This window comes from Lepidochelys kempii, chromosome 6 (genome assembly GCF_965140265.1).
Source record: "Lepidochelys kempii isolate rLepKem1 chromosome 6, rLepKem1.hap2, whole genome shotgun sequence".
Classification (NCBI taxonomy): Eukaryota; Metazoa; Chordata; order Testudines; family Cheloniidae; genus Lepidochelys; species Lepidochelys kempii.
This window is the reverse complement of record NC_133261.1, coordinates 126,290,788-126,303,368: the sequence shown is the minus strand read 5'-3', so window position 1 is coordinate 126,303,368 and position 12,581 is coordinate 126,290,788. Positions and strand designations below refer to the sequence as shown.

Sequence of the window (12,581 nt, the reverse complement as noted above, 5' to 3'; positions counted from 1 at the left end):
AGATTCCATGAGATGCTGCAGAAGCAGAACTCCCACAGGTCCCTTCGTGGGGTGCTGCCCCGAATGGCCCTCAGGAACGGCTGTGGTCACTTGGGGAGTTGGTTCTGATTGCACCGCCCTTCTTTTCTCTACCGTAAGATTCCACTCCATCCACGGGTAGCAGAATTCTCTGCAGGGTGTCATGCCCTAGAGCATGCTGCGATCCCACCTCTTTTCTGCCCACTGGGCTCAATCCGCTGCTTTCCTGGGGTTTGAAGGAGGAATAAGACCAGCACACCCCACAGCCAGACCAAACTTCCTTCAGTTGGCAGGACAGAGGATGATCTGCCCTAGAAGGGTGTAGAATTAAGACCCAGTTTCAAGACCCGCCTCCTTGAACTGAAATTTCTTAGGGATCACAGCAGCCGCGCCATTGATTTCAGCAGGAATCGGGGGAGGGGTATGACGTCAAAATTGAGCCCGTGCTTGCGGGTGAACCAAATTTCTACCTAGAATCTACACCCTTTAATCCTACTTAGTGGAGGTAGGTCTGCAGCTGTTACTCCTTGCTCCCATTTGTATCACAACCAGACCTCTGACCAAAGCAGCAGGGTGGAACATGCATTGAAGATGCACCTCCTGACGCCCATCACATTGTTCCAGTGATAAATTAAAATATTTTTTTGCGCGGCTTAAACTTGAGACAATTTTAAGCACAGATTTGATCGGTCACCCTAGGACCAGATACTGTTTTGCCATTATTTAATCAGATTTTTCCTTCCCAGTTTTTAAATATAGACACTTCAAATTCTGTCCCTTTCACAAACGATAAAGTCAGAACTCTCCTCCCATTGCAGTGCTGCTCTCCTCCCTCCTTAGTTGCACATGCTTCCTACTTTCCCTTATTTAAGTCTAAGGCCTTGTGTACATTAGGGCTGTAGGTACACGAGTATAGTCAAACTGTCCCAAACCACTGGTTGTAGACACTCTGCATTTGATGTAAACTGGGTCTTCATTGTCACTGGTGCGGCCGACCCTGGCTTCACATAATACTTGTTTCAAAACTGAGTGAGCTGCACTGGTACACAGCCCCGTTCACTCTGGTGCAACATACCTACACTAGGAGTGGCTAAAACCCCAGTGTTGACAAGGCCCATGGTTTATTTCTTTGGCACAACGCACACACCTTCTGAAACAACATTTTTATTTTGTCATTTTTCCTCGTCTCTTTATTGCACTGAATCCATGAACTTCTCTTGGCACACTGCCCAACAGCTCATCTGTAATACTGGTCGAAGTTTATTTGAAAATTAAAAACAAAAACCTTAAACAAAAAGTGAGAACTTCATGTAACTGGAAACAGGTGCAGCCTGTGGAAAATGCAAATGAGAAACTTGGTAACTACTTCAATAGAAGCGGCTGTCTCGTCCTACCCTCTTTTCTCATGACCAAGGGAATCCAGCTGAGACGTCTGATCAACATAAACCCTCAGTGTAAAGGGTCGATTAGTGAGGAGAAATGCAGTCAAGATTCTTTAGTGAAGGTACTTCTCTGCACATTAGATCAAGCTGTGTATCGGACACAGTGCTTAAGCACAGATTTTTATTCTCATTCCAGCAAAAGAAAGCTAAGGGCTATTCACATTCCAGCAGGTGAAGAACTACCTCTTGAAAGTACTAGCAGTATGCAGTCATGATTTTCCTGGAATAAATTCCTTTAATTCTGCAGCCATGGAGGAAACTGTATTGATTTTGCTTCCTCATTTGTACCCTGCCAGCTGACTTCTATTGAGACTACTTCCAGCTACAGATGAGCCCAAATTGTAGTGCTTAATACAAAAACCACCCCTAGCTCCAGGGAAGTTCGGATCCAAATTCCGTCTTTGCAGCTCAGGCCCCTTGCTGCTCTGCAAGCCTCACTTGGTGTTCATTAGCATTGCTCCATTGCCGTTATGCCAGTTTGCACCAGCTGAAGATCTGGAGCAACATTCCAAACCTCGGAGCAGCTTTTGGCCAGCCAGTATTTTGCTTTTCCAAAGAACCTGGTGAATCAACTTTTGTTCTTCCTCAGACCACACGGATGCTTCCCACACAACAGTTAATTGGCTGAAGTCCAGGAATGAAATTACAGGTGTAGTCCAGGGAGTGACTAAATTCCTGTATTACATGAAACAGCAGGGCTAGAAATCCAAGCTCTTTCTCATGGGAGAAAACTGGGAGTGCAGCCTCTTTCTAGTGGTTTCATAGACTCATTTCTAGCTCTGGCTAGTCACAAGACAGTACTGGACATTAAATTTGAGACACCTTGATTGATAGAGAAGATAATTTTTCTCCTGACACAGTTGGACTCCTGTTGTTAAGGCACTTTGGCTTTACAGAGGGATGCGAAAAAAAATCGCAATAAAGGTTTTGCGCTAAGTATAAACTTTGCTGTAAAATGTTTGGCAACAGCGAGATCCATGTTGTGGTGCGGTGGCCAAAAGGTCACTGGCAGCGGATGTCCGGGCTGGCTTGCCCAGCTGACCCAGGGGCCTGACACTTGCAAAGTGACTAATTCAAATGCCAATGCAGCAGCGTTTTCTTCTCAGACGCAGACGTCAGAGCTTGTTGTGCCGGTGCTGTAACCAGAGGAGAGCCACTGAATCCAGGGAGGCTAGGCGTGGTAAACCGCCCTCCAGATCTCGAGGGAGGCACTCTTCCACCAGATGCGTTGCTGTCCGCAGCATTGCCCCATGGGCACAACATGGGGAGGAAATCAGGCCAAGCCGTAGCACAGTTGCTGCAATTCCAGATGAGCCAGAAAATAGCCTGTTGAGCCTGGTCTGGACCTATGACCAACTGGACAAGGAGGCAGGTCCAGGGATGGGCTCCCACCAATGCGTTCACTCGCAACACCTGTGCACGGGAAAAGGCCAGTACGCTCTTGTCCAGAAGCGGGTGAGCTGCTGTAGACAAGGGGTGATCAGCCGTGGTGGCATACCCTGGTCTGCAGGAGCGGGATTCCTCCCCTGAATACATGCAAACCTTTGAGTTGGTGCTGCATGTTTCCTGTATGAAGATGGGGAATAGGGCAAATGGAGATGTATTAAGTTGGTTTCACCTGTCACAGCTCTCCGAGTATTAGCATCTTGTTGAAGGTCTGGCGGAGCTATGTGCATAGCACATATTAACTGGAGATTGGTGAAGCACTCCAGCAGCCACTAATAGTAAGAGTGGATGAATTCAGCTCCATGTCGACAAGCTGAGTGTGGCAACTACTCTCCAAAACTGCAGAGCAGCATTCAGTTGGAGCAAACAACAGGCTCAATACAGATGTACAAACGACCAAAGGGTCTGGTCCCAAGGAGGTTCCCTACACTTTCCTTAATCTTTCTCCCAAATGTATGTATAGAACCTCTTCTTCTTGTTTTTTATGTCCCTTGCTAGGTGTAACTCATTTTGTGCCTTAACCATTCTGATTTTGTCCTTATATGCTTGAACTATTCGTTTGTACTCCTCCTTAGCAATTTGTCCATATTTCCACTTTTTGAAGGATTCCTTTTCATGTCATTAAAGAGCTCCTGATGGAGCCATATTGGCCTCTTATTATTCTTCCTATCTTTCCTTCACATCTGGATAGTTTGCTGTTGTGGCTTTAATATTGTCTCTGAGAAACTGCCAAACTCTCCCGAACTTTTCCCCTTAGCTTTTCTTCCCATGGGACCTTAGTTACCAGTTCTCTAAGTTAGTTAGTCTGCTTTTTTTCTTTGAAGTTCCTTGTTCTTATTCTGCATCTCTAACTCCTTCCTTTTCTTAAAAATCAGGAAATCTATTATCTCGTTATCACTTTCACCCAAAGTGCCTTCAGATTTGCAGTTGCAGCCAGTTCCTCCCTGTTGAACAGAGGCATAAGACCTACAATAATAAACTGGAGGAAGCATTTAGACACCTGGAATGATACTGTTGATAGCTACTATCTACAGCTGAGGTAATATTGTGACAAATTTCCACGTTTATGGCCAAAGAAATACAATTTCATAATGAAGTCAAGAACAGCAAAATGCAGCACACTTTGGTTAAGAAATTAAATGAGAAGTTAATCAATCTGTGACAGACATTCACATAACTGGAGAATGAAAATGAAAGCCTCTTTCTTGATAAACTATTGAGGCATTCAAAGCCACAAGAGATTACACATGGGACTGACGTCTTTGCAAGAGACTCACTGACTCCTCATACTCTGACCAAAGATTAGCTGAGATGTGTTAGCTGACAGTCTCTACAATTGCTCTCAGAGGAAGATTTTTATTCTGGAATTTGCTTCCCAAGAGCAGCAGAGTTTATTGAACTTCAGAGCTTGCTGCAAACCGGTTTGCCCAGGTATTTCTCTCCTCAAGATTAGAGGTTTAATTTTTGGAAGATGAAAACAGATTGTTGATGTTTTGTCAGTGCCAGATGTGTGTGTGTGTATTTTTAACTGGTTTCGTAATCGCACTTGGGGAACCACACAACATTGCAACAAATACAGCTAAAGGTGAATCAAATAGATTTATATATCTATGTACAAGAAAACCTCAAAAAGGTAGAGAATCCAGCCTCCGGGGAAGCCATCCCAGATCTACTGCTTACCAACAGGACAGAATTGACTGAGGATGAGAGTGTCAGAAGGAAGTTTGATGCTGCCAATGACCTCAAAGTTGCTTGAATTCAACACAGAGGTCCCACCTGAGCAAAACATCTAAATTCACGCTTAAAGTTAAGCACATCCGTAAGTGCTTTGCTGAATCAGGGCTTCAAGGAATAAGTTTCATAGGATACAACAATACAAGGCTATTTGATTTCAACAAAATCAATGTTAGGAAATAAGAAATCTGGCACATATGTGGCCATGCAGTATTTGAGTCCATGAATTTTGAAGACACAGGACATCCTCAAAAGACACTACCATAATGCAAGCTACAATTCCAGTGGACAAATCAAGGCACAAGAAGCAGCCAAAGGCACTAGGAGAAATTAATTTAAGAATCACAGGTCAGAGAGAACTTGTACTGGAGAATATACACTGAAGAGGGAGAGAGAAACTAAAAATAAAGGTCTAGTGTTGAGGAAAAAGAAGGGCTTTTTACAAACTCATCAAGAAAAGGGTGGGGTGGGGAAAAAAAGAAAAGAGAAAGTAGGTCCATTCAATAAGCTGGAACACAAAGATTCTAACATGGATGAGATTGTGAATTGCTTAAAAAACTTTTCACAACAAAGAGAAAAGACAGGTATAGGAAGGAAAGAAAATCTGCTCAGTATAGTTGTTGATGAAGAGTACAGTTGATAGGGTAATACCTGGAAAAATTGGAAAAAATAATTCAGAAGGTCTAGATACAGCTCCCTGGGGTCTTAAGGCAAATATGTAGCGAGCTTACTGAATTAGTGTCAGTTTTTGAAAAATCATGGAAATCCAGCAACAGAAGGAGAGAATGGGAAGATAATTTTGCAAATTACCATCAGATAAATTAAGGTCAATCCTAGTTAAATAAAGCAATGCAGAGGGGAGGTTAAAAAAAAAAAGTATCTAGCAATTAATGGACCCATGAGAAATAAACAAAGAACAAATTTTGAGAGAAACTTGGCTGCTTGTTTGATAGTTACAAAGTCAGTAGAAAAAAAGACATTCAAGAAATATGTTCTTGTACCTGACTTTAGTAAAACATTTCATATGGTGTCTCATGAATTCTTACTTGCATTAAGTAAGAATTACAATGCACTTACTCCATTGCAAATAAATTCAAACGGACTTGGATTTGGGCAGTCACACCGACTGACGACTGGCTGAAGAAACAAATGGACAACAATAAATCGCAAGTGAGGAAGAGATGCAGATCGGGAGAGTAACGAAAATGTGAGAGCGAGGCCCAGTTATGTTTACCCTCTTCATTAATGGAACCAGAAAAAGGACTAAACTAACTGGATGGTTTTGCAAGTAACAGTTAGGAAAGTGAAATAAAATAAAGGGATTTTGCGGTTAGACATATAGGCGATAAAAGCCGAAAGTAACAAAAGAAGAGGAATTCCTTAATGTGGCCCAAGGTGGTAGAACTCGGAGAAAGGGATGGAATTGAGTAAAAGAATATTTATGTTCTTATGAAGCTGAATACTAGGAAAAATGACTTAACAGCAAGGACAGCAGTGAAAGTCCTGTGGCCAGAGTAATTTAAAACTGACAGAGCACTCAAGGACAGACTACTGGAAACAGTCACAGATTGGTAGGGAGGTAGACATGACAACCCAACGGGTGGTCTCCATCTCTAATGATTTCTGAAGAAAACTACCAGAAGATGCACCTTGCAAAGCCAAACTCCTCTCTAGTGGAAGAAACACTGGCAGTTGGATGATCTGACATTCCAACTATACCTTCAGATCACATGATTAGGGCCCTACCAAATTGACAGTCCATTCAGGCAAATTTCATGGCCACAGCATTTTTAAACATCTTGAATTTCACCGTTACAGATATTTAAAAAAAACGGTTACCTACCTTTGTAACTGTTGCTCTTCCAGATGTGTTGCTCATGTCCATTCCATTCTAGATGTGTGTGCACGCCCACGTGCACAGTCATCTAGGATGACCAGATGTCCCGATTTTATAGGGACAGTCACGATATTTGGAGCTTTTTCTTATGTAGGCTCCTATTACCCCCTCCCCCATCCCGATTTTTCACACTTGCTCTCTGGTCAGCCTAGTCATTGGAGATTTTTGCCTTAGCGGCATGAATAGCATCGGCTGTGGCGGCCTCTGGAGAGCTGCACTCATGCGTCGGTATATTAGGTGCCCCAGTGCCAGTGACCTAAGACAAACCAGTGACCTGGGCTGTTGCGGAGACCTGGGGCAAGGAGACAGAGACTGCTGCCTCAGCTCCAGGGACTGGTGGTGTTCGCTTGCCCTCTGGGGGGTTTTTAAGGCAGGCTTGCCCTTGTAGGGAGCCTTTATCGGGTCCAGCATTTTGTGTGGTGCTGAGTCCATTTGCTCTCTGGGCACCAGGAGGGTCTGGGGACCCGCCATGATTCTGGGTCCCCTACTACTCCCGAGAGTCAGTGGTGGATCCCTTAAGGGGCCAGAGGACCCCATCACGGAGGTACCCCCATGTAGCTCCAGGGTGGGTGGGTGGCCCAAACTGGATCCTTTAGCTGAAACCTCTTGGCCTTTCTACCTTGGTGCCGGGGAGTCACACTTCTCTGAGGTCTTCCTGGACACTGAGGAAGGAAAGCGGTGCCGGGTGGAGCCCGATGCCGGGAGTGCACTATGTATTGAGGCTGAAGTACTCAGAGCAGAGTCCAGCCAGGACAGCTCCAAGGCCGGGCAGAGAGCAGCCTCCATGAGGAGGGCCCTCAAACGGATGTTGTGCTCCTTCTGCGTTCTGGGATGAAAGTTCTTACAGATGTGACACTTGTCCTTCACATGTGACTCCCCCAAGCACTTCAGGCAGCTGCTATGGGGGTCACTAACAGGGACAGGCCTGTTACAGTCAGAACCGGGCTTAAAACCTGGAGACGGGGGCATGCCCTGCCTGGGGCAAAGTCCCTACCAGGACAATAACTTACTAACTACAGTCAACAAACTATTTACAAGACACTAAAAGCTCAACGAAAGGAGAGAACCGCTAACCACTTACTAGGCAATGGAAAAATGTGCTCCGACCAACTGCTATGGGCAGTAAGAAGGACTTTATACTGACGCATGAGCAAACCACTCCAGAGGGCACCACAGTCAACCCTACGGATACCGCTAAGACAAAAATCTCTGACGACTGTACAGGGGTGTGCACAGATTCCCAGCAGATGAGACAGCACTTGAATCTCAGCGATCCTGGCATACCCCAGCAATGAGCCCCAAGGAGAACCCCAGACAGAGGGGGAAAGGAGGAAGAGAAAAGCTTAACAGAGGAAAAAATCCCATTGAATGAAGTAAAGGAACTATAAAACTATACATAAAAGAGAAAATACTAAGTAACTACACAGAACTAATACTCGAGAAACCTAAGACTAAGCTAAAGATTAAGTTAGAAGTAGGTATGCAAGGCACTCTCTCTCAGGCCAAAGCAGCTGAGGTGGAACTGGGGGCGGTTTGCCTGTACAGCTCTGTGTATCCTCGGCGTGGGGCATGAGGATGTCGGGAGTGCCTGCATGGGCTGAACAGGCACTGCTACCAAATATCTGACCAAAGCCACGTGGACACATCTGGACACGGAGCACCCATAAGGACACTACTCGAAGACATGTTCTTCCAGAACAATGGTGCCAGGGACAAATGCCTTGGAGGGCATAATTCCATTTTTAATTATGGTCCATGGGCCAGGGTAAAAATTTAGGATTATAAAACATCCTTAATCCACTGAGATAAATGGAAGGTTTTCACAAAATTCAAAATTAGAGCATAGCCCTTTGTAGGTATATCAATGGGAGAATATGCCAGCTTTAGAAGTCTTCTATTTCTGCCTGATCTCTTCCCTCCCCAACCTCCATTTTCACCATCTTTTCTGTCTTTGTGTCTCTTCTCCTTTCTTTTCTCTAGCTATTACCAAATTCTTAGTCTCAATCTGTGGGCTTCCTTTCCAAATTCCACCAATAATATAAGCAATGAAATAGCTACCGCTTACACTAAAGTGGTCTTCAGATTTAACACCCCAAGGGGTGCATATCTCACAGACGTCATTTCATAGAATCATAGGACTAGAAGGGACCTTGAGAGGTCATCTAGTCCAGTCCCCTGCTCATGGCAGGACTAAGTATTATCTAGACCATCCCTGGCAGGTGTTTGTCCAACCTGCTATTAAAAATCTCCAATGATGGAGATTCCACAACCTCCCTAGGCAGTATATTCCAGTGCTTAACCATCCTGACAGTTAGGAAGTTTTTCCTAATGTCCAACCTAAACTACCCTTGCTGCAGTTTAAGCCCATTGCTTCTTGTCATATCCTCAGAGGTTAAGGAGAACAATTTTTCATCCCCCTCCTTGTAACAATCTTTTATGTACTTGAAAACTGTTATCATGCCTGCTCTTAGTCTTTTCTCTGCACTAAACAAACCCAACTTTTCCAATCATCCCTCATAGGTCATGTTTTCTAGACCTTTAATCATTTTTGTTCTTCTCTGGACTTTCTGCAATTTGTCCACATCTTTCCTGAAATGTGGCGCCCAGAACTGGACACACTACTGCAGCTGAGGCCTAATCAGTGTGGAGTAGAGCAGAACAACTACTTCTCGTGTCTTGCTTACAACACTCCTGCTAATACATCCCAGAATGATGTCTGCTTCTTTTGCAACAGTGTTAGACTGTTGACTCATATTTGTGGCACCCAGAACTGGACACAATACTCCAGCTGAGACCTAATCAGTGCACAGTAGAGCGGAAGAATTACTTCTCGTGTCTTACTTACAATAATCCTGCTAATACATCCCAGAATAGTATTTACTTTTTTTTTTTTTTGGGCAATAGTGTTATACGGTTGACTCATATTTAGCTTATGATCTACTATGGCCCCCAGATCCCTTTCTGCAGTACTCCTTCCTAGGCAGTCATTTCCCATTTTGTATGTGTGCAACTGACTGTTCCTTCCTAAGTGGAGTATTTTGCAGTTACCCTTATAGAATTTCATCCTATTTACTTCAGGCCATTTCTCCAGTTTGTCTAGATTTTAAATTTTAATCCTATCCTCCAATGTACTTGCAACCTCTCCATGCCATTATCTAAATCACTGATGAAGATATTGAATAGAACCGGACCCAGAACTAATCCCTGCAGGACCCCACTCGGTATGTCCTTCCAGCTGGACTGTGAACCACTGATGACTACTCTCTGGGAATGGTTTTCCAACCAGCTATGCACCCACCTATAGTGGTGGGTTGTATTATCCATCTATAATGACAGGTTTCAGAGTAACAGCCGTGTTAGTCTGTGTTCGCAAAAAGAAAAGGAGTACTTGTGGCACCTTAGAGACTAACCAATTTATTTGAGCATAAGCTTTCGTGAGCTACAGCTCACTTCATCGGATGAAGTGAGCTGTAGCTCACGACAGCTTATGCTCAAATAAATTGGTTAGTCTCTAAGGTGCCACAAGTACTCCTTTTCATTATCCATCTAGGTTGTATTTCCCTAGGTTGTTTATGAGAAGGTCATATGAGACAGTATCAAAAGCCTTATTAAAGTCAAAATACACCATATCTACCTCTTCAGGCTGTCTCCAGTCTCAGGAAGACATTACTGCATCTGTTTACACTGGGTTTGGATCTGTTTGCAACCACCAAGAACGCTTTTTAAAAAAATATATGACATAGGTCACATGAACACATCATCTGGGTCCAGCACACAGGTCGCGTATTTGACCCTTCTGCTCCAGAGCCTTAAAATTCTGTTTTATGATCCCAGAATTGACTTAGTTCTTTATTTGAAGATTTCCTTTCTTCGTAACAGTCCTCTCCTGGCTCCTTAGGAATTTGATCAAGCTACAACTGCAATCCTTTTACAGAAATCACATGATGGGGTCTGATTTTCATAAAATGAAACACGGGCAGAACTCTTTTGTTTGGCTTTTAATAAAAAGTATCACACTGTTTGCTTCTGATATCAATTATGCAAATGCTTCTGAGCTCACCAAATTTGTTTTAAGTGGCACTCTTTCTTCTCAATACATTATTGCACATATTTTCAGTAGCAGTAAATGGAACACACTTGGCTACTGCAAATTAAGTCTAATGAGAAGTCCAAAATAAGCCCTCAGTCATTTGTGAGACATGTGACCAAAAAGGCAGGGGTCTATGAAAGAGGTTACTTACCTTTGAGAAGAATGTAACTAGTGTCATTTGTGTGAAACCACAAAGATTTATTTTTAATGAAAAAAATACTGAAAGTGTGCCACAGTGTCCATATATTCATTTGAATAGTACAAAGATATGTATATCTGAGAAAAAGTCTTAACACTGTAGAAAATAAATGTGGTTCTTAAATTAAGCCAAAAGAAACCAGTAAAAAAGTAATGTTTTATACACTGGAATAAATGAAGCAATTAGTCAGAGGTAATAATAAATTATAATTACAGTATTTCAAATATTTGTCTCATGCTTTTCCAGCAGCTTCTAAACAAGTTATGTGTAATACACCCTTGAAGTCAGCAGTAAGAATGGTCTTTCAAAGGAACTGTGGGTAATAACCTGTAGATTTGAATAAAGTCTTAGAAAAATGACACCAATGTTTATTATTTACTGGTACATAAAACATAGGAACATGGCAGTTTTAGGTTTGCAGCTAACGTATGTTTTGTTAATGAAAGTTAATTAGTTTCAGTTGACTAATCTTTATATTTTAATGAACTAAACAGCAGTTATGGTCATTAGCATGTGTCACCCAAGCACATTGCACCAACAGTGCTTATGTGATGCTACATCTTCTGGCTTGTTTATACAATCAAAATCATGAGAATTTGGATTAATTTTAGGTCTGTAAATATTTAAAACGAAAGTGTTTTTAAATATAAGTCATTTTTGCTCTTTAAAAACAGGAAAAAAAAATCCAAACATGCACTTAAACCTGAAACTTCCATGCCTTAGACGCTATGTTTTAACAGTAAAACATCAGTTTTGTGCCATTTGTTGTAAAATTTCCCACCCTCCACAAAATAAAACAAAACAAAAACAAAAAAAATTCAAACAGGGTCTAAATTTGATTTGTCAGCATCTTCTTGGTCCTGTTTATACATGAAGGTTAGAAGAAAGAGAGCAATATCCATAGATGACCAATATGCAGTGTGCGATGTTACTGCAGACCAGTATCTGCTCTCCACAAGACCTTCCCTGAGCTCAAAATCAATCCTGTGCTCCAGTTCCACTAGAAATGAAACAAAATAGAAACAGGAAGTGTTACTAGGATCCATACTTTGAAAAGAAAAAACACATGCTAATTCTTCTATCATTTGTTTTTGTTTCTACTTGCCTGTATATAAAAAATACCCAATATTCCTGTGCTGAGGGTTTAAAGTGTTCTCATTTTGTAATTAGTATATATATGTATGTATGTTGTGTGTGTGTGCACGTGTACTCACGCATGTATGGTTTTATATATATATATGCAATTACTACAAATAATACAATATTGATGGATAGATCACACAGAAAACACTGAAGGTCGGGAAAGAACAGTTTTTTAACAACCTTAATCTTCATTGTAACTAGCTGGAATTACTTGGGAGATGTCCTGATCTTTTCTTCTAAAAAACAGGCTTAGGCCAAGATTTTCAAAAGTGACTAGAGATACACTGATAAGTTAATTTTTAGGGGCCCAACTTAAGACACCTTGAAGGTTCTCAGATTTTCAGAAAGTATGGAGCATCCGCCCTTTGAAAATAAGGCTCCTTTAGGATGTCTCAAGTTAGGCACCGAAACAAATAAAGGTACCCGACAATCACTGACACTTCTGAAAATTTCAGACTAACAGCCATGTTAGTCTGTATTCGCAAAAAGAAAAGGAGGACTTGTGGCACCTTAGAGACTAACCAATTTATCTGAGCATAAGCTTTTGTGAGCTACAGCTCACTTCATCGGATGCATGGCTTTAGTCCCAGTCCCTATTCAGAAAGTCAGTCC

The 12,581-nt window shown here is 42.3% G+C and overlaps 1 protein-coding gene across 3 annotated transcripts in view; it reads right to left on the bottom strand.

The window, feature by feature from the left end:
• Positions 1-10,522: 10,522 nt before the first annotated feature.
• The window catches only part of DDHD1 (DDHD domain containing 1), a 123,447-nt gene continuing 121,388 nt past the window's right edge, over positions 10,523-12,581 (bottom strand). For all 3 annotated transcript variants that reach the window (XM_073350101.1, XM_073350102.1, XM_073350103.1), the window contains one exon: positions 10,523-11,826. In XM_073350101.1, coding sequence (XP_073206202.1) covers positions 11,645-11,826 — 182 coding nt within the window. In that variant the 3' untranslated portion in view covers positions 10,523-11,644. The remainder of the gene's footprint in view (positions 11,827-12,581) is intronic.